Source organism: Photinus pyralis, unplaced genomic scaffold (assembly GCF_008802855.1).
Source record: "Photinus pyralis isolate 1611_PpyrPB1 unplaced genomic scaffold, Ppyr1.3 Ppyr1.4_LG2, whole genome shotgun sequence".
NCBI classification, from domain to species: domain Eukaryota; kingdom Metazoa; phylum Arthropoda; class Insecta; order Coleoptera; family Lampyridae; genus Photinus; species Photinus pyralis.
The window spans coordinates 50,382,571-50,404,444 of record NW_022170403.1 but is presented as its reverse complement, the minus strand read 5'-3'; the positions used below and the strand labels follow the sequence as shown (position 1 = coordinate 50,404,444).

The 21,874-nt window shown below is 36.6% G+C and overlaps 1 protein-coding gene across 1 annotated transcript; it reads right to left on the bottom strand.

The window, feature by feature from the left end:
* Positions 1-2,619: 2,619 nt before the first annotated feature.
* LOC116163549 (organic cation transporter protein-like) lies at positions 2,620-21,084 on the bottom strand. Its single transcript, XM_031477536.1, has 7 exons — positions 20,935-21,084; positions 20,542-20,882; positions 5,654-5,830; positions 5,333-5,600; positions 4,743-5,043; positions 4,361-4,687; positions 2,620-4,309 (listed from the first exon to the last, which is right to left on the bottom strand). The coding sequence occupies exons 1-7, from the start codon at positions 20,988-20,990 to the stop codon at positions 4,130-4,132; spliced, it is 1,650 nt and encodes a 549-aa protein (XP_031333396.1). The 5' UTR covers positions 20,991-21,084; the 3' UTR covers positions 2,620-4,129.
* Between the last annotated feature and the right edge of the window lie 790 nt (positions 21,085-21,874).

Genomic DNA, 21,874 nt, shown 5'->3' with positions numbered 1-21,874 from the left:
TCTATTTCCTCCCGATAAGTCGTCGATAGCTGATTAAGGCCGTGGTAGCCTTGTTGAACGCCATGTAGATGTGAGGCTGCCACAGTTAACCTCTTGTCCAGCACGACTCCTAAGTATCTGTATTCTCAAGTGTACTCCAACTCCCGCATGCCCAATCGTAGCTTTCGAAGACTAAGTCTTGTTCTCTTCGTAAAGGCGACTGTTTGTATCTTGCTCCGGGTGCACGTGCAGCCCCCGTGTGAGGCACCATTCCTGCACTGTAGCAAGGGCATACTCCATTAGGTCATACAAAGTGGCTTCCTGTTTGCCTTTCACAAAAATTGCTAGGTCGTCTAAATAGGCTACGCAGACAAAGTCTAGACCGGCTAGGAGGTTTATCAGTCCGTCCGTGACTAACCACCAGAGGAGAGGCGACACCTCCTTCCGGACAACCTCTGCTCTCGGCCCCAAGGACTGTTTCCGATCCCAATCTATAGTTTTAATCGCCCTGCTTTCTAACATGGCTTTAAGAAAAACTTTGTGTAAAAGCTCGATATCTTTGATTCTTGCTGCTTCATCAATGGAGTCATAATGTAGGGTAGTTGAATGCCCCCTCAATGTCCATGAGACAGACTAAGGCCAATTCTGTATCCAGCGTGCTTTTTTCAATCTTAGAGATGAGGTAAGGATAAAGGACGATAGACTGATACGTGCTTAAGCTCTTGGGTTGGTTCCTGGGCCGTTTGCCTGCTTTATGAAAACCACGTCTACACTTTCCTCCAGCCCTTGGGGATATGGCTATTAGGTAGTAGTAGTAGATTCGCCTCTGGATTCAAACATAATTCCTGAACGAATGATCCATAATTCAAAAGAATGAATCACTACAGTCAATTATTAACTCATTCAATCGCAATATTCGTGTCACATTTTAGCTTATTTTGCACATTCTGGCCGTATGCGATGTTTGAGGGTCTCATATGAACCACCACGCACTACGTCCTCAAATCAGGTCCTACATTCTCTAACAGGAATGGAAAGAAGAATGAAGCCCTTTCTGCGACACTCAATTTTCAAGATATTCACACTTAGGTTTCGACAGATGTGTCTCGTTCAGGCGTTCCACTGGCCCTTTATGAGTACCTACTCTCTTCCGACACTTCGTTTCGAGATATTTGTATCGAACCAATAGATATGACCCGTCCAGGTGATTCATTTTGCCTTTGTGAGTAGGTACTCTTGTCCAACACACTGTTTTCGATATATAATTACTCAGTTTTGACATCACCAGTGGATATATTTCTTCCACACGTCCTAATTGCCCTTTGTGAGTATCTTTCTTCGACATTTTGCTCTTGAGGTATGAGGAATTATAACCGATCACTATTAGCCGTCGAGCAGGAGGACTGTGGGTGGCACCCCCTTCCCCACTAATCGCTAAGGAATCGCAGAGGGAAATTAGAGTTTGTAAAAACCAATTCTTGAGAGACCTTTCATTTGAATACCATGAAGAGCAAAACATGCTTTAACCCCCTTCTCCCAGTTTCAAAAGTTTTATTGGGTACCACTATAGAAGCAGGCGTATGCAAAATCTGATATGTACGTTTCACTTTCAGAAACAGCATCTCCCCTCTCCCGACAACCAGAACTAGATCCCCAACGAGTATTCAGCTTATAGATTATTTCCGACATTTTTCCTTCACAAGTTTCCTCTTTTTTTCACAATCAAAATTAGGCTAGCCCAGTTTTTACCGAAACAAAAAATGATTCGCAAACATGATACTAAGATTAGTATCACAGTTCGCCAATATCATCCACCACCATCCCGCATTTGCAATAAGAATTGAAATGGAATTAGCTACCTTAACGTAAACAAGATACGAAGAATCGCATACGATTTTGAGTAGGGGATTTTTTGGCTACTTAGCTCGCACTAGGAAACCAGACTTTTAATCCGGGTCATATTAGCACTAATCCTTGTACTCGTAGAAATCGATTGGCGAAAGTTTAGCATCGCTATCTCTTTTCGTTCACCAGTTAGACGAGGAATAGACGGACAGAGAAACAGACGAACAATAGCATCATACAAGGGGATTCTTTTTCTTTCAAAAAATTACCCTAAAACTTAAAGATATGGATCGGACATAAACACTCCCCCAATGTAATGAAAAGACGACCAATATACCGACTCGCTACGAGAGAATAACACTTTCAAGGAGAAGTTAACTGACGTAAGTATTTAATTCATTGGGCAATAAACAATTAAAGTTTAAGAAGACTTCCGAATGGGACTACAAATAAACATAGGATGTCTGCTAGTTTCGACCAGGGTACGATACGTATATAAACAAGATACGAAGAATCGCAAACGATTTTCAGTATGGGATCATTTTTGACACTCAGTTCGCATTCGGAAACACAACTTTTAACCCGGCTCATATATACAATAGCGCTGATCCTTGAATTCGTAGAAATCGATTGGAGAAGGTTTGGCACCACTGTCTCTTTTCGTTCTCGAGTTAGACGACTGAACAGACAGACGGACGGACAAAACCATCACATAACAAGGAGTAGAAGAGGGTTAGGAATAAATGCTGTTGCTTATTTCATTTCGTAATTATGTTCGTAATGCATCCCAAGGCATCGTTTTGATACAGATTTTATTTTCGGATTTATCACTGACAATGGAATCATAATTGGAGCTTATTCTAAAGGTATGAAATTACATATAAAAATATACACACAAGCAACTACTCTACAGACAAATACAAAAACTAAGATAAATTGACTAGTTAAAGAATACAATTATGTACAAGAAGAAAAACCGGCATATACTATCTCGACATGGGTATCTCATTTTATTTAAGAACGTAAGTACCTACCTTAAAATCAATTAAGCACAATCGGAAGTATACAATATTTTACTAGACCATGGTAATTAGTTTCTGTAATTTATTATTGTCATTTTTCATTTTTATCAAAATGACAAAAATCCTACGGCGCCCTGCCAGAGCGTACAATTTGCCATATTGTAAAATATAAGGCACTTTTTAACTTAATCGACGTCTATGTTTATGTTTAACCTTTGAATATGTTTAACATAACTTTCTTGAAAGTGAACTGCAGTAACTTTTTGGTCCTTCCACAGTGCTGCCACAGCATCCCTACATTTCCTTAGCCAATAAGTTAGTATGTGGTAGGTAGATACACGCACTATTTATGGCCTTTGCACCGACAAATTTAAGCGGCCAGACCACGTGTAGTGGGACAATATGGTTGTAATATACGTATTTATTCTCCACATCGACGATATCAGTAAACAATTTTCTGACACCCTGTGTAATTTACTTATGCCAAATCCGTGTTGGCTTACTGAAAATTGACAATGACAATCCATAAAAATTTGGAAATGCTAGCAAGTGAAATAATCTGAAATGTGCTTTCTATTCCTATTTTTACGCGTAGGTGGTATAGAAAATCAACATAAACAATTAGGTCGTGTTTCTGAGTAAACCGGAACAGGATAACAGTCAATTTTTTGATAAGAGTTATTTATGCGTACAAACTGAAATTTGGCGTATATAAATGCATAATTATGTTGTATGGCATTGATATCATATGTTGGTCATTAGATTGAGTTTATTTAATTATACGTTCGCTTCAAACATTCAATGGGAGGTTACCCGATTTTTTTATTTAATTGATTATTTCATTGAATGAAATTTGTCACCTACTTTAGATAAAAGTGTGACAAGGATGTTTACTGCAGGATTAACGTGGGTCAATGAAAGGCTCAAAGTTGATTCATAATGTACTTACCCCAAACATTCCACCTGATAATAGTTTGGTAAGGCAAGGTGCCAATCGCAAGCGAATTTTGCTTTTCTGCAATTCTAAACAAAAAGTGTGCCATACTGGACAAAAATTGAAAAAATTTACTGAAAAACGGAATACGTTTTTACTAAAGATGGCACGTTTAATAACAATAAATCCCATGAGGGATGATGCCACTGTGGAATTTTATAACTAATATAAAATACTGCATTAGTTCCGGTTGTGCGAAACTGTTGTCAATAAATCTATAATTTTCTAAGTTGTACTTCAGTTGTGTGATTCACAGCACAGGTAAACCTAATCGCGTTTAATTAATCTACTATGCGGATACTCTTTTGGGTACTTTTCGTGTACAAGACATTCTTCTTCCGCTACGCTGTTGTTTAATTGTAGCGTCTAATGGAAGATTACTTGTTTCCGGTAAAAACAGAACTGTCAGTCCGCCAATTACGCCACAGGCACCTAATAGTGCCATGGGAACAGTCGGATGTAAATATTTCTGAAAGACAATTAGTGCATCATTCATATTTATGAGAAAACGATTGTTTACCAAATCCCATAAAAACGGAACTAATATCAGAGCAATACCGGCACTGACATTATTGGCCCCAACTCCGATATTTCTGATGGTCGTTGGATAAAGCTCAGCAGTGAATATTGGTACAATAACGTTAGTTGAACTAATCGAAAATTTTCCAACCATAGCTAATGTCGTAACTATCCATTGTTTGTTAAAAATGTATGGTACCGGTAGCGTTAACAAACAGGAGACACCCGTTATCAACATCGTTATAGATAACGGCCAACGTCTTCCCATTCGCAACAAAATCGGAACGCTGATCGCAATTGCAGGCGCTTCAACTATTCCAGATATTACCTGAAAAGTGCAAATGAATTAACTTCCCTTACTCCTACTGTATCTGCTTTCATACCGTATTAACATATAAGTCACCACCAATGTTGCCTAAGTTAAGAACAATGCCATAATATAATAAATACAAAGAAAACCATATAATGCATAGCAAAAAGGTGGTTCTTCTCATTCTACCAGTTCTAAATAGATCAAAAACGCTTGCCTTTTCTGTTTGTAAATCTGGTTCGGTAAGTAACTGCTTGTCTAAATTATCAGGTAGTTCTTTTTTGTTGTACTTAGCTGCGCTACGTAAAACTTCCAGCACCGCATGAGTTCGCCCCATTGCTAAAAGCCACAGAGGCGATTCTGGCAGAATCCACCTAAACATACGTCACATTGATCGCAAGTCAATAGCGAGTTTGCGGATGTACATTTTACGTTACAAAACTTGTCGTTATATCTTATAACGTAAAAAAGCTTAAGAATTATACCGTATAACACTATTATACCTTATGTTTATAAATAACGTAAACCAATCAAATTTCAGCAACAATAAATTTATCCGCAAGCGCGTTTCACTAAATTTCCCTTACGTTATATCATAAGAAAAAATGGCCGTCTAACGTAACGGAAAATACGTGTCCGCAAACTCGCTAATAACATACTTACCACAAAGCAACGAATAAAAATCCGGGGAGTGATATGGCAAACTGCAGATGCCTCCAATGGGGAAGCAACCAAGCGATTCCCGAAATCATAATGTACGATAGTGCTACAGGAAACATGTACGCAACTCCAGACACTATTCTCCATTTTCCTCCAACGATCTCAACAGTAAGTACGAAACCGCTGAACACAACTGAAACCGATATAAATCCCAATATAGTTCTTAATATAACGTAAAGTTCAAACCATGGTGTGACAGCTATTAGCGTGCCTGAAAATCTAAATGATAAAAACATCATGCCAAATAAACTGATCAATAATTACCTAAAAGTGCTTGCAAAAAAACTGCGCACATTAGCATTCGTTTCCTCCCGTACCTGTCCGAGAATATTCCACCAACGAGCCCACCAACAGCCACTCCAGCCAAAAATGTCATATCGGCGACGTTAGTGAGATGTTCTCGGTCACATAGCAAGCTGAATTCTTTAATAAGTGTATCACCTGGAAAATACCTGAAGTTAAAACGGTTGTATGCGATGTTGGTCGAGGTAGTGGTTACTCCCCCAATGTTTTCCTTTGACGTTGTGTACAAACAATAAATAATCCGATAGAGAGTAAGTAATGGTAGAGATAAAAGTCTATAATCATCATTTCGTTGTATATTTAAAACGCATTCAATTCCGTTGCTACACTGGTTATTATGAAAAAATGAAGCAGATAGAAGAATTCTCCGAAATGTCTCAGGAGGTTATTGCGTAGCGGTAATAAAGTTGAACGAAGTATGTATAATAAATTCGTAATGTACCTACATACGAAGAAGTGCTGTAGGGACCAATGTTCACGCCACACTTGTGGAATATCATTCGAATTCGATATTTTGCGCATGGTAGTGTAAGACCTCCAGAGCTGAGTACAAAAATAATCAGTGATATAATCAGTGCTCCTCATTGTTCACAGAGAGCGGAGTGTACCTCGCAAAGGTTAGGTAGTTGCGAACAAAGAAATGAAGCAGATCTATATATCCACACGGACGCATTTTGTTTAGAGTAAGACCATTACACAAACCATTCTCAAAATAATAGATCGATTTGCTTTTATTAACAGGTGCCACTGTTAAAATTTTAGTAAAATCGATTCATAAATAAGAAAATTAGTTCTGCGCATGCGCAGACTGATATAGCCTACTGGTTTAAGAATAAATAGGTGTCGTCTGCAAGCAGCAAGTAGTACGCCTGTACAAACTGTTGAAAAGAAAAACATTAAATTCGTTAGATCAAGGTTTCAGTGTGTCAAATAAATAGATTTGATTGTTGACTGTTATAAAAAAACTGTACGTTTATTTTTTATTAAAATCATCTTGAATATCTCATCGTCTCTCGTCGTCTCGATTTTTTCAACATGGTAGCAGAGCGTGGTTCCCTATAAAAGAAGTTGGACATTGAATTTCTTTTTGGAATGGAACTTCAAGTACATGGGATCAAGAAACTCAGAGGAACGGAAAACTGGATTCTTTGGAAGTTTGCAGTGAAAAGTTTACTTCGAGGAATAGATGGAGCATATGAGGTATGCATCGGCGAAATTGGGAAGCCAGCTCCTTTGAGAGAGGAAGCAGGAGACGCCGATCGAGCTGAATATAAGGCCAGCTTAAAGCTTGGGATAAGGCGGATCGCGCAGCGAGTCAGCTGATTGTAAAAAACAATCGATTCTAAGGTATTAGCGTTGCTGGTTGCGTGTGAAACAGCACAAGAAATGTGGTTGAAACTACATTCAGTTTACCAACAGCAGACCAAGCAAGCTGCACATATTGTACAGTCAGAGTTTTTTGTATTTCAAAAAAAACCAGTTGATGACATGGTACATCATATTGCCAAATTTGAACAATTAATTTTGCAGATGCAGCAATTAAATGTAAAACCAGACGAGTCATCAATTGTTGTTAAATTACTAGATTCACTTCCTGATGAATTTGAAAGTTTACGACAAGCTTGGTGGGCAAGGTCAGAAAACCAGCAAACTTTCAACAATCTAGTGGAACTTTTGACAACGGAAGACAAGCGACAAATACAGCGAATTGAAAAACAAGATGAGTTAGTTGCACTTATGGCTAGTAAGAAAAACCATAGTAAAAGTTATAACTACAGTACATCTGGTGAGTCTTCACGTAGAAATGTTAAGAAATTTGATATTTCTAAGGTACGATGCCACCGATGCAATGTTTTAGGCCATCTTCGAAATAATTGTCCAAAGAAAACCGAAAATAAGAAAACTCCAGCGGAAAATTTTTCAAAAACTGAAGCATTTGTTGGAGAAGTTCTTAGTGCTGAAGAAAATGATGTCTGGATTGTTGATTCTGGAGCAACGGATCATATCACACATCGCAAGGAATGTTTTTTCTTCATTTGAATTATTTGAAGAACCTGTTAAGATTTACATTGGGGACAAATCTACGATGAATGCCCTAGGCAAAGGAACTATACAGTTTGATGCTCTAGTCAATGGAATATGGAACGCATGTCACATGGAAAACGTGTTGTATGTACCAACAGCACGAAGAAATCTTTTTTCTGTGACGTCTGCTTTGGACAAGGGAATGTCATTTAGCTCAACTAACAAAGAGTGTTCATTTTTAAAAGGAGGAGTTACAAAAGCTTGTGGTGTAAGAATGTCCAGTTGTTCAAAATGATCATCTGCATAAAGCCACCAAAAATTCCAATGGTAAGTGAAGCAAATATTTCATCTAAAGAGACGTTGCAGATATGGCATGAAAAATTGGGCCATCAAAACAAGTGTCACGTGAAAGAGTTGCTAAAGAAGCACAAAATTGGATTCATTGAGGGTGACGATTTTTGCGGAGCTTGTGTTGAAGGCAAGCAGCATCGTAGTAATTTTTTGAAACGTCAGCAACGTGCAACCGAACCAGGAGAAGTAATAGCAGCTGATATTTGCGGTCCCATGGAATGCCTTTCATTAGGAGGATCAAAATATTTTTTGTGTTTTACTTGCGACTATTCGAAAATGCGTATTGTTTATTTTCTCAAAGAAAAATCCGAGACTGTAAGAAAAATTGCTGAGATGTTGAAAGTTGTGAAGAATCAACTTGGGAGAGCAGTAAAAATTTTTCAATGCGGCGGTGGTTTGGAGTTCGATAACGCTGAAGTGCGGAAACTTATGATGGAGAATGGTATAATATTGTCGGTTACGAATCCATATAGTCCAGAACAAAATGGTTGTGCAGAGAGGACAAACAGGACTGTCGTTGAACTTGCCCGGACAATGCTTCTTGCCAAGAATTTACCGAAACAGTTGTGGGCTGAGGCTGTAAATGCATCTATTTATATTCTAAATCGTACTGGACAGAGTAGTATTCCTGGACAAACACCTTATGAATTGTTTGTTGGTAAGAATATCCACTTAAATAATTTTCACATTTTTGGTACAGAATGCTATGTACATGTACCAAATGTAAAGCGAAAGATATGGGATAAAAAAGGAAAACGTGGAATTTTTGTTGGGTATTCTGATAACGTGGACGGATTTCGGATTTGGTTCAAATCAAAAAAACAAAATTGAACGCAGCAAAAATGTAGTTTTTGGGCCGGAATTGACTGGAAGATTGTTAACTTTATTTCCAAATGAAAATCATAGTCATGGTAACAGTCACGAAAGAAATGAAGTAGTACCACTTCCGGTAGATGTACCCGTTAATCAGGTTGACGATATAATACCTCTAACAGAATTTGCGGAAGATATAGATGATGTTGACGAACAAAGACAATTGCGTGATCGTACAACATTAAAAGCGCCAGAGCGATTGCTAGACATTATGATGGCTGAAATAGAAGAACCAAAATGTTATTCTGAAGCAATACAAACTGCAGAACAGAGACACTGGAATAAAGCAATGAAAGAGGAATTGGACTCGCTTGAAGAAAATCAAACTTGGGAATTGGTTGACTTACCGAAAGGTAAAAAAACCATCTCAAATCGTTGGGTTTACAAGATCAAGCGAAATTGTACTGGAGAAATTGCTCGGTATAAAGCACGATTGGTTGTTCGTGGTTTCAATCAGAGAGAGGGCATTGATTATGAAGAAACATTCAGTCCAGTGGTACGTTTTGATACTATTCGAATTTTTTTGAGTATTGCAGCAAAGGAACGGTTAAAATTAGCTCAATTTGACGTAAAAACTGCTTTCTTATATGGATTCATTGATAAAGAAATTTATATGCAGCAACCTGAAGGTTATGAGGATGGTAGTCAACAAGTTTGCAAATTAAGAAAAGGTCTCTACGGTTTAAAACAGTCACCAAGATGTTGGAACAAACGTTTCAAGGATGTTCTAATTTCTTTTGGATTACAAGAGAGCAAAGCCGATTCATGTTTATATTTTCGTCTAAATGAAAATGATAAGTTGTTGGTTATTCTTTATGTTGACGATGGTCTTGTTGCTGCCACGAAACAAGAAATCATTGAAGATTTCTTGGAAAAATTGAAGGAAGAATTTAAAATAACTATTGATAAAGTTGTTGGAAGTTTCCTGAATATACAAATTGATCGTTTCGATGATGGGTCAATTTTTATAAGCCAAAGAAATTACACTAAAGGACTTCTTCGGAAATATAACATGACTTATGCAAATCCTGTATCGATTCCTATTGAACGATGTCAACTGACAGGGGAAGTACTAAATACTGAACGAACTAATGCCCCTTACCGAGAAGCGGTAGATAGTTTATTGTATTTGACAGTAGCTACACGACCTGACATTGCCTTTGCTGTGAATTATATTTCGCAATTTGTAGAAAACCCTCAAGAGCAGCATTGGACAATGGTAAAGAGAATTTTAAGGTATTTGAAAGGTACTATTAATTTTGGTATTTGCTATACTGTTACTGGAAATTTTCAAGAATTAGAGTCCTACTGTGATGCCGATTATGCAAGTGACCCTAATACGCGTCGCTCAGTAAGTGGAGTACTTTTCAAGTTCTGCGGTGGTGCTATTGTATGGACAAGTAGAAGACAACAAAGTGTTTCATTATCGACGACAGAAGCGGAATATGTAGCTGCCAGTGAGGCTGCTAAAGACGCTGTTTGGTTGAGTCGCTTATTTAATGAAATTTCTCCGCACTATTTGATGTACCAACTCTTCTGATAGATAATGCAAGCGCTATAAAACTTGCTAAAAATCCAAGTTTTCATAAGCGCTCTAAGCATATTGATGTTAGGGCACATTTTATTCGAGAAAGAGTGCAAAATTGTCAAATGAAGATTGAACATGTATCTAGTAAAAAACAATTGGCAGATATTTTAACAAAACCAATTGCAAGACCCCGTTTTCAAGAACTTCGAACCAAAATTGGAATGATTGAAGTTGAAATTGGTTAGAAGTTATGTTAGGTATATCTGTTATTTGTTACAAGAATTTTGTGTTTTAGGGGAAGTGTTGGAAAGAAAAACATTAAATTCGTTAGATCAAGGTTTCAGTGTGTCAAATAAATAGATTTGATTGTTGACTGTTATAAAAAACTGTACGTTTATTCTTTATTAAAATCATCATGAATATCTCATCGTCTCTCGTCGTCTCGATTTTTTCAACAATACTGGAGTGAGCAGGTAGACAGCGATTCGCTTGACGGCCGTTTATGGCCTCGCGCTGCGGCATTTGCCGAAAGAGTTTGGACGGATCCTGTCACAAACCAAATTAACGGATTCGCCTTAGATGAAATAGTATATTATATACCGCGGGACTGAAGTAGTACTTTTAATCCTGAAGGTAAAGTTTATGGCCCGACCGAAGGGAGGGCCATAATTTACCTGAGGGATTAAGACCACTACTTCAGTCGCAAGGTATATACGATATTTTTCGTACTTCCGAAACTGAAACACTTAATATGTATGGAGTTAGAGAACGCGTTCTTTCAAAAAATCGCTGCTGAACAAGTTACCATAGGAACGCTGCGTTGGTACGACAGTCCCTATGCTATGGTAACAAAAATAATTTGGAAACTGTCATTGCTAGTGTCATAATTTTGGTGGTGGGTCAGTGGGTGACAAACGTGTATTTGATATTGATAAAAAGCAACCAAAGTAGGTAAATAATTGATACCACCGAAATCCAAAAACTATATGAACAGCAGTACGATGCGTTTAAGAAGTAGTGCCGCATACAAAATGTGGAAAAACCTACTGAAATTGCTTTGTTAGTAATTTCATCCTTCCGGGATTTTCGTAAAATTTAATCCCGGCGGGACAAAAAGTGACACTTCAGTACTTGTCATAATGGAGTGAAGTTGTCACTTTAGTCTCGGAAGTACGAAAATGTACATACGCGTTTAAGTACGCGTCGTCTCGATTTTTTCAACATGGAAGCAGAGGTGCCACTGTTAAAATTTTAGTAAAATCGATTCATAAATAAGAAAATTAGTTCTGCGCATGCGCAGACTGATATAGCCTACTGGTTTAAGAATAAATAGGTGTCGTCTGCAAGCAGCAAGTAGTACGCCTGTACAAATTTAGGCAATTTGTCCCATTAGATTTTTTGAAGTATCGTGCTAACAAGTCGGATTTCTTTCTGCCATGAAAACAGTACTTTATCTACCCATATATGAGTGGAGGATGGTAATAAGTAGACTTTAAGCCTCTTCTCGACTATTTTAGTAAAAATCAGTTTTCGTTTGTTTCTCACCACAAGTCCTTTAGCAACTTCAAGCATAAATAACACAGGGGTGCCTTCCTATCAATCAAAAATCAAAATAAAAAAATCACCAATATCCGGTAGTGTGATGAATAGTTTTCCTACAATTCTTATTGCATTGATAATTCATATAATTATGCGTAGGTGTAGATAGGTATTACATGTATCATGTATGATTCTAATTCATGATCGTATATAAGCGAACACGAACATGTTTGTGGAACCTACGGATCAAAGGCTAAATGGCACGTATAAGCCAGATCAGATCTATTTAAATAGCGAGACTTTGATACAATTATGCATCTATTTAAACATTAAACATTCGCCTATTGAACCCTAGCCATTAAAGTCGCACTCAAACTTGAGTAGTAAATGATATGATAGTGGTTATCTATTACTATTATGCGTGACGATAAAAGGATATTTTAAGCGCAGTGATAAAACCATTCAACATTATTGAGAATGTTAGTTTTTACGATCACTTAATGAAAATTGACTATAGTTCTTTATCACGAGGTAAACAAACCAGACAATTTTATGTTTATCAACGAAATCAACCATTATTTATTTGTATTAAACCAGTTATTTATGTATAAAGGGAATTATCAGGATGTTAATTACAGATGGGAACGCGATCGTAATCGACAGGGTCGTTTAGGCCCGAGGCCTCCTAAAAAAATTATGCATAACAGTCAGAATTTTAGAAAATCTAAAATAAAACCGTAAGCGTAACCACGTATAGGGAATGTAATAATGGATTAGTTTTGCAACACCCTGCAGAAGGGCGGTCAAAATTTAAATCATTCGCATTTAGCTTCACCTCAGTATTGTTGATTTTGGAAGACTTTTTTGCTATCCACATCTGGTAGAATCGGAAGTGAATCAATCATGATAATATTTTATTTCGATAGATGTTATACTATGTCAGTATGCAAATTTTCAGATTTCAATTAATGGAAGTAAAATAACATTGGTTCAATTAAATGATACCTTTTATCTGCGATCTAATGTATACTTTGTAACTTCTAAGGTGGCCTACATGATGGTTGCGTCGTAATGTCCGCGCCCCAATATCCGCGTCCCAACGTCTACGTCCTAATTTCCGCAGCTTAATGTATGGGTTCCAATATCGGCGTATAATCGATAGATGTTATCTACTATGTCAGTATGCAAATTTTCAGATTTCAATTAATGGAAGTAAAATAACATTGGTTCAATTAAATGATACCTTTTATCTGCGATCTAATGTATACTTTGTAACTTCTAAGGTGGCCTACATGATGGTTGCGTCGTAATGTCCGCGCCCCAATATCCGCGTCCCAACGTCTACGTCCTAATTTCCGCAGCTTAATGTATGGGTTCCAATATCGGCGTATAATGTTTGCGGTCTATTCCCTTTAAGGGACTACTCAGTCTACTGTATTGTGGCCCAATGTCCGTGTCCTAATGTCTGCGTCCGAATGCCTTGCGGTCCAATGACATAGTGCCGTTCAATGCAAAAATCGAGAATTAAGGGGAAAACGTCGTATCCGTCATTTTGACGTTTTAAACAGAAGTTCAACTAATCTTTTTCTGAAAACAAACCAGCATAACGTCTTCATATACTTATATTTTTTACATTTCTGGCAGTCCTCCATAAAATGAAAATGTCATAAGCCTTCTCATATTTTCCTAGCGATTTAGGCTTTAGAGGAAAACAAAGTAGAAAAAGATTCAACTAATATTGCAGATATGTTAGGAGGATTTTTTCAGTGCTTTCTCTTATTTAAACAAAACTCATGGTTGGTTTATCCACTTTTTACTCACAAGCTATAGTGACGGCATGGGCAACATTTATTTTTAGGGTCGCACCATCAAATAATATCTTAATTATAGGTAATGGCCAATTCCATTTCCCTCGAGTGTCCGAAAAAATATAATATACTGTTCTTAATCGGCTAACGCCTTTATTAGGAAACTGTGACTCGTAAACAAAAATGCCACTTTTATTTTACTTGTACATACTGCAATAGTATATTCCATAACAAGTATCGAAAGTGACTGTGACTGCTATCAACAGTTCAACGATTATTACACAATAGTATATTGAAAGACCTATTGTAATACGACTATCTTGTGGCACGAGTGGCGACGCGAAGCGTAGCCACGAGTGTCCGCAAGATAGGAGTATTACAATAAAGCATTGTAACACGCGTTTTTCATACCATTTTTTCTATTTCGGTGCTTTAATTTAATTAAAAAAATCATTATCAGAAACTATAGGGAACATTAGAACTAACATGTTTTATGTTGGGAACACTTTTTACGCCGTTAAGTTTTAGGTTGGCAGCGTAGTAAGACTGACATTTTGAAGTTCAAACATGGAAGTACCCAACGAAGTACCTACTTGTACTAAATAGTAACTGCCAACTTAAGAGATGAGTTACCAAAAAAAACGACTATAATCACTGTCTTTGTACAACTGTTTTCAACTGTTTTCGGTCGAAAACAGTTGTACAAAATCATCATTGTGACACCGAAATAGAAAAAGTTAATTTTTTGCGAATTTATTTAGTGGTGCATAAGCGATAAAGAAGAGGATGTTTTACGATGTTTTACAACTCACCACCATAAGAACTGAAGCTGCGCACTGTAGTGGTGCCAATCATCCCGTATTTCCCGAGACCTCCCGTATATTTGCTATACATTTAAGTGTACCGCCGGGACAACCCATGTCCAGTATTTTAAGCTTGTTCGATATTATGAGTGCTTGATGCTCTTAACTTCATTTTTGGATACAAACTGCACCCTCGGGATTAAAACATACACTTTACTCCCTTGGCATATCATATAGGTACTACCGTCCTTCATTTGTCTCTGGTAAAAAAATGAAATCCCGTTTTTTTCTCCCAAATGAGTAGTTGTCTTTTATAGCTCCACAAAAATGTGGCAACGTTAGGCCAGAGAAAATATAGAATAGAAATTTATGGAATGGCGCTAAAAATCTGTAGCGGGTGGTCGCTTTAGCCGTTTGTTAAGTGATTTTTTGAAATATATTTTAGTAGGCAGTGGAAGATTTACCGTATACCGCTTTATAGTGAACAGAAACAACGTATGTCTGGAAATTAAAAAAAAGCGGTCACAACGCGTGTAGTTTCAATTAAGGTGGCTGGGTTTTATCTATCGAGATAAGCGAGGAGAGGGACCGTGTATATGAGATTTTTAGACGGCAAAAGATAGGTTTAGCCTCGGGTTTAGCTTTTCAAAGAGTAGCGCGAGCACCGAGCAGTTACTTAGGTACTACAAACTAGTTAATGCAATAGCACATTTGATTTATAGTCGTTACTACGGACGACGTAGTATACATCCTAGCTGTTCACATACAAACTGTTTCTATCGCACACTCTGCTTATAACACTGTCAACAAATTCGTGAAGACCAAAATCGACATTTCGCAAATGCTACATTCTCAGTTTTAAATAAACGCGCAGCTAAAAAAAGATATTTAGGGAATTCAAGACACAATTCAACACCTGTACGTCTTGAATTATTCGAATCAAACCCGCACGTATCGATTTGTAGTCTTTGAATTATCGACAACAATGGCCTCACTATGTCTTATTGCTTCCATTAGTTCCTCTAAGAATTTTCTAAGAATCATATAAAAGTCTCATAATTGAAATACACACTTTGATCAGCACTCATTTTCAAAACCCTCGCACGACCACACATCTCTTTCCGCAGTCCAAGATGCAGAATTTTGCTTCCTGTATTAATTAACGGTATCATCGTATTGTAAAACAGACGGCTCTCTTTCTGCTGCAGTTGATCGGCGATTTATTTGGCTATGGCGTTTTGTGACGGTAGTAAATATTGAAGAAAAATCTCTTGCTCTTCGTGACCATGCTTAGAGATCAAAATATATGTAATACACTGCCATTTTACCAACTTTTGGAGGGCGCGGTATCTGATAACTTCGTGATACATTTGACGGATAATAAATTCCATTAGATTGCGCTTTCCTTTGTTGTTACTTTATCCACTTGCAATATAACTAAAAAAAACAGAGGCGACAACCGAACCGAACAATATTGGCCAGTTGACGCAGATGCAGTTATCAAGAAGGTCGAAAAATTCCTCATAACCAACTATTAAATTTGATTTATGATGTAGTATATAACCCAACTATACGCCTATGATCCGTACTAGAACGATTTTCACGAATCTCCAATTAAGTTACAGAAGCAAATAAAAAGAGCCCCTCATTGCGGAAACGCAAAAATCTCATTACTAGTTGGATAGAACGATTTTAGTATTTTTGCGGTTTTGTTACGGAAGCGATAGAACGTATTTAGAAGAGGAAGAACTATAGTTGCTGTAATATTTTGTAAGTTTTTGATAATAAATAAATTCACTTTTCCCAAATCCTTTATAACTTAAGCTCGAAAATGAAAGAGCTAACCTTCTCAGACCTTCGTCAAACCAGTCAAGGTTCGGTATTATTGAATATGAGCTGGATGAAAAGTCCAAGTTGCAAACAATGATTCTGATTTCATCACATACAAGAAATATACCGTAACTTTGCGTAACGCCGTCGTTTGAACGCAAGGACATATGAACGCCAGGGTTTGCTGAAGGACGTGATCAAAGGAGCCGTAGAGGGTACAAGAAAAAGAGGAAGAAGACGAGTGAAGATGGTGGACGATATGAAAGAGGGGAGAGGGTAAGTAGATATGGAAAGAAAAACAAGGGATAGAGAACTGTGGAAACGGCAAAATAGAAGCTGCGTATAGCCGAAAACTAAAAAAACCGTAACCATACTATGTTTTTCTACTGTACTTCAGAGGGAGTAATCACCATTTAGGCATGTGGGAGCGGTAGTTTTAGGGCTTAGGAAAACCGAACGTTATTATTACTTGAGAATCTTAAACATTATTCCCTCGTTATGTACAAATCCTAATAGCTACTCATTACTTTCACTGTCCAACTTAGACAAACAAACTCATTAATAGCTCGCGGAATAACACTCAGTACTGTTAAGGTTTTAAAACAAGCTCAAGTTGAAGCTGCATAATCTTTCACTACTCTTCTATCCATCTATTGGAAAAATTGAGTTGTTTTCATATGGCGACCAGAGCTTTATTTCCACAGACGGACAGGCCCAACCTTAAAAATTTGCAATTTAAACATTTACAGAAGTAAGGTTGGCCACAAAGGACTTGATTTGATGTCATAGAATCATGGTTATATTGATCAGCGGCAGGTAAAATATTTGGTTTTTACCGTAAAATAGAGTGTGGTCTTCAGCTGTACAGAAGTAGAATGGTCTTTCTTAAAAATTAACTTCAAAAATTTGACAATGTTTTATGCTCGAAACTCGAAATGAGAAGTTCATCGTTAAACTTAGATTCTTTATTATACAGGGTGAGTTTTTTTTTCATTTTAAGCATTGGGATCTCGAAAACCATCATACGGATTCGGTTATATGAGATAAGAGTTGTCGTTTTAAGACCTTATTTAAGATATGTTTTGTTTTTTGAAAAAATCCACGGTTCACTAGATATGAACGAAAAACAGATTTAGTGATTTTTCATTTAACTGTTGTAGAATCGTTATTACCTATTAGAAATATAACAAAATGACACGAATAAAAGTTTTAGACATTTTAATGTTTAACATGATGAACATACTAATTTATTTTTAGATCTTACCATTTTTGAGTTATAATACAAACTTTAATTTTTTTAATGGTAGTCATAGTTGGCTTTGACATTTTTAAAAAGGACAAATTTTTCTCTTTATAATGATATAAGGCTTGCTAAATGTACTTTAATAAATAAACGCCCTGCAGTAATTTTCGTATTATTGAGAGGTAAGTAAACAGAGATGGCCATGGAAAACAATGTCTAGTGAGATAGGTACCTTTCATTTACGACGAAAATTAGACAGGCCAATGTTATCTTCATTTTCTATCAAATGAATTTCAAGATATGTAGGATGGGTTAGATTTGGAAACACAACGTAATTTAAGCTGGTTTCAACACAACGGTGCCCCGCCGCACAACTAACTGCAAGTTAAATATTATAATAGACTGAACAATTAAGAGAACAAAAATGTTTCCCATGGCAAAATCTGTTTTTACTACTCTTAATAATACAAAAAGTTCTGTATCATGTTTATTTGTGAAAGTAAGTACAATGAACCTTATATCATTGTAAACAGAAAAAAATGCACTTTTTAAAAATGTCACAGCCAACTATGATTACAATTTAAAAAATGTAAGTTTGTGTTATAACTCGAAAATTATAAAAGAAGAATAAATATTAATAAATGTATCTTATTAAACGGAAAGAAATCTACAATTTTTGTTCTTTGCATATTTCTGTATTTCTAATACTAACGATTCTACAACAGCTAAATGAAAAATCACTAAATCTGTTTTTCGCTCATATCTAGTAATCTGTGGATTTTTTTAAAAAAACAAAAGCATATCTTGAATAAGCTCTTAAAACTACAATCTTTCCTCATTTAACCGAATCTCTGTCTTACGGTTTCCGAGATCGTAATGCTTAAAAAACTCACCCTGTATATGTACGGATATATGATATCTAGCTAACAAGACCAGTTTTCACTCGAGTTTTTAGTTGGGAGCTACCATAGAGTAAATAATTTTATTTGTTACTCAGTTGCAAACGTTGATTATCAAGACAAAACGCAAACGGGTAAACGTCATCTTTAAACGCTACTGACTTGTAAAACTGACAGCTGACGTGTAAAAATTTTACAAGTTAGTAATCTAGTAATTTCATTGGCCAGATTTAATGCGAAGTCTCTGTTACATGGATAATATGATATTTTAGACATTTCTTCGAGATCAATTTAAGAACTAATTGTTTACGTTTACAAATGAGTAACAAATAAAATATTGTACATTATACGCCAGGTAATAGTTTTTACTGGCTCTAGGAGATGACAGGCTCGCCTGACGGCTCGCCAGTGAACTTCTCCTATCGCCAGTACAAACTCACTTACCTGGCTAATACTGTAAAATACTATAGAACTACTTACGTAGAACAATCCCGCAAAAATGGTAGTGATCTAAGATCCTTTGGGCATGAAAAAACCGTCTAACAAGCCGAGCTGATATAAATTTCGCAACGCTGTTAGTTGAACGGTTGCTTTAATATCGAATATTTTTTCCCGAAATCGTCATGAAACCTTCATTTTCATGCCTACTTTATGTGAAGAAATTTACCATGACAATGGCAATAACATTTTACCTGTCGCCTGTCACTTTACCAGACTGAAAATTGAAATTTTATATTAAAAAAGACGATTTCGGGGAAAATCTAATACAAAACTCGTCTGTAAATTAACACTACTTGACTTATTGGTAGTGAACCCTTTTTTCTATACAATTCACACAAACATTTACCAATAAATAAGCCATGGACGAGATTATATCCCCCGGCAATTAGGACGGCCGTTCCAGAATAGACCAATGGCATTTTAAACCAACACGAAATTGGCTTCCAATAAATTAATGAATTAAAAGCAAGTTTGAGGCTCTAAAAAATTGATATGGACCCCACTTTAGGCGCCAAATTAAAATGTTTTGTGCCCCACGTTGGACACCAAACAAAAATGCTATGTGTAATGGCAAGCGGTCATTAAAACCACCAACAAGCACCTCTCCCAATTGTCGGTTGACGAAAAAATACGTTTGTATAATTATACGTTTGACAGCCCCCCAAATTTCGTGCTTAAACAAATTTTGGTGCGTTAGTTGTCAAGCTCATTTTAAAAGAGAAGAAGTTTTAACAATGTATCCAGCTGGAGGAAAATTTCTAGTAATTGGTGGCTATTAATCCACGAAAATCTCTCAGCCGAATACAACGCTGTATATCTTGTTAACCGTCAAGTGATTAAAGACGATTTTGCTTAGGTATATGTAACGGTGACTCTAAATTTGCATTTAAATTTGTTCGAAAATTTGTTGCGAAATTAAAGATTTTGGGATTTCTAACTCTAAGGGTGTTTTAGAGGGCCGATACATAAGTATGTATAAGCACTGCTGGTATATCTTATGAGGATTATGACTTCTTGAAGTGTTAGTCCATTTTTATAGCATTGATTCAAATTCATCTCGAAATGTATACTGTTTATCTACGAGTATAATGTAAGACTGTAAGAGTAATACGTAATCGGCGCTTTATTCTGCATTATCACGGAAATTACAAAACAAACGATTAAAACCAAAACTGCATTCTCTAAATAGAATAAATTAGAAGATAACTCTTTGTACAGCATGTATGGCGCACGTTAGAAGTGAAATTGACTATACTAAATTTTGTGGTAAATTAACTACATTTGCACGAAGCGTGTCAAATGTCAAGGCAGTTCATTCAGAAATCGCATAATCGTAAATGCATGTTATTTATAAACTACCTAGGTACTACCATTGTATTTCGCTTATAAATACAATGGTAGGTATTACCTACCATACTATATTGTTTATTTCTAATTTGAAAACTTTACCTTTCCCTTCAAATTTCCATTCATCACACTTGATAAGACTTGCACTAACATCACTATATCCACTAGAATTAACATGGGTAACATTTTTTATGAAACAGTGATCAGTTGCTTGAGTAAAGTTGTTCCACAAAATCGGGGTAGTATTTTCCAAACTATTCGATCGCGCACACGTCACGTGCCTTTCGGCAGCTTGAAAAGTAAAGGAAACAATGTGCCACGTGCAGGGAATATTCACAAGGGCCAATAGGAATGTCATTTGCAGTTGCCACTTTCCATAGTCACCAATTGTCTTAGACATCACATCGTCCTCATCCACTTCCACATTTTGCGTTTCGACCATTCTGAAAAAAAACCAAAATTAGTCACAATTTATACTTACAGTTTTATAATAACCGATTAGAAGTATAAGATTTATTAAAAAATATCCAGCTTTTTGTGTTCCTGCTCATTGTTTGCAATTCCGGAATTGACAACTAAGATAATGTTTTGTGAAGAAGTAGGTGCACTGACACATAATGTTTATTTGCAATTCGTAGAGTAAATGATGATAATCCCCACTTAAATCATAAAATAGTCGTGAATCTACGTACTGTTTGTAACTATTTTACGTAAAAGTCTCCTTTCTCGACTGGGTACTTCATTACTTTTTTTGTTTAACGTTTTTTATTATCCATAAGGGGTATCTAAATCAATTTTGCATTCCGTTCTAATTAGAAGAAGGTGGTGTGGTTCTGTTTTTCCTCCTCCAGGTGTTTCAAAATAGATGTTATTTGTTTCTTATCCCGTCGGCAGTATTTTTTAGCGCACTTTCCAACGAAGTTGTGTGCGCATTTGCAGCCACTTTCTCTGTCCGTCCGTCTATCCGTCCGTCCGTCCGAGGCCTTAACTACCCTCCTATACAGTTTTCAAGATATTTAGTTCGTTCTTTTTAAATTGGGTAGCTTATAGGCACCTGAACCCAGAAAATTCTGGACGATTAATGTGCACATGCGCAGACTGCGGAATGTCAAACTGCCTTATTTATGGAGATATTTCTTTGAAACTTTAACCATAGTTCCCTCTAGTAAAGAATAACATAGTACACATAGCTATTGAATTTTGGGAAGTACTGATCAATTCATGAAAAATGCGCGAGTTACTAGCCTTAGGGTGAAAACCTTTTTTCTTGTTTTATCGCGAAGTTTTCTCCTTGTAAGAGGCAAGTTATCTACAGGAATCGCGATAAACCCGCAAATACAACATTTTTTTTTTAAATAAAAAGCAGTTTTCTTGCCGTTTGAAAGAGAACAAATTTATTAGTTACTTACGTGCGAGCGTATGCGCAATGCACTTT

Coding starts and splice junctions, on each gene's coding strand:
- LOC116163549 (XM_031477536.1), bottom strand. CDS start 20,990: ATGAGCAGGAACACAAAAAGCTGGATATTTTTTAATAAATCTTATACT. Junction 4,688..4,742: donor GTGACTTATATGTTAATACG/GTATGAAAGCAG, acceptor TGCACTTTTCAG/GTAATATCTGGAATAGTTGA. Junction 4,310..4,360: donor TTCCGTTTTTATGGGATTTG/GTAAACAATCGT, acceptor ATTGTCTTTCAG/AAATATTTACATCCGACTGT.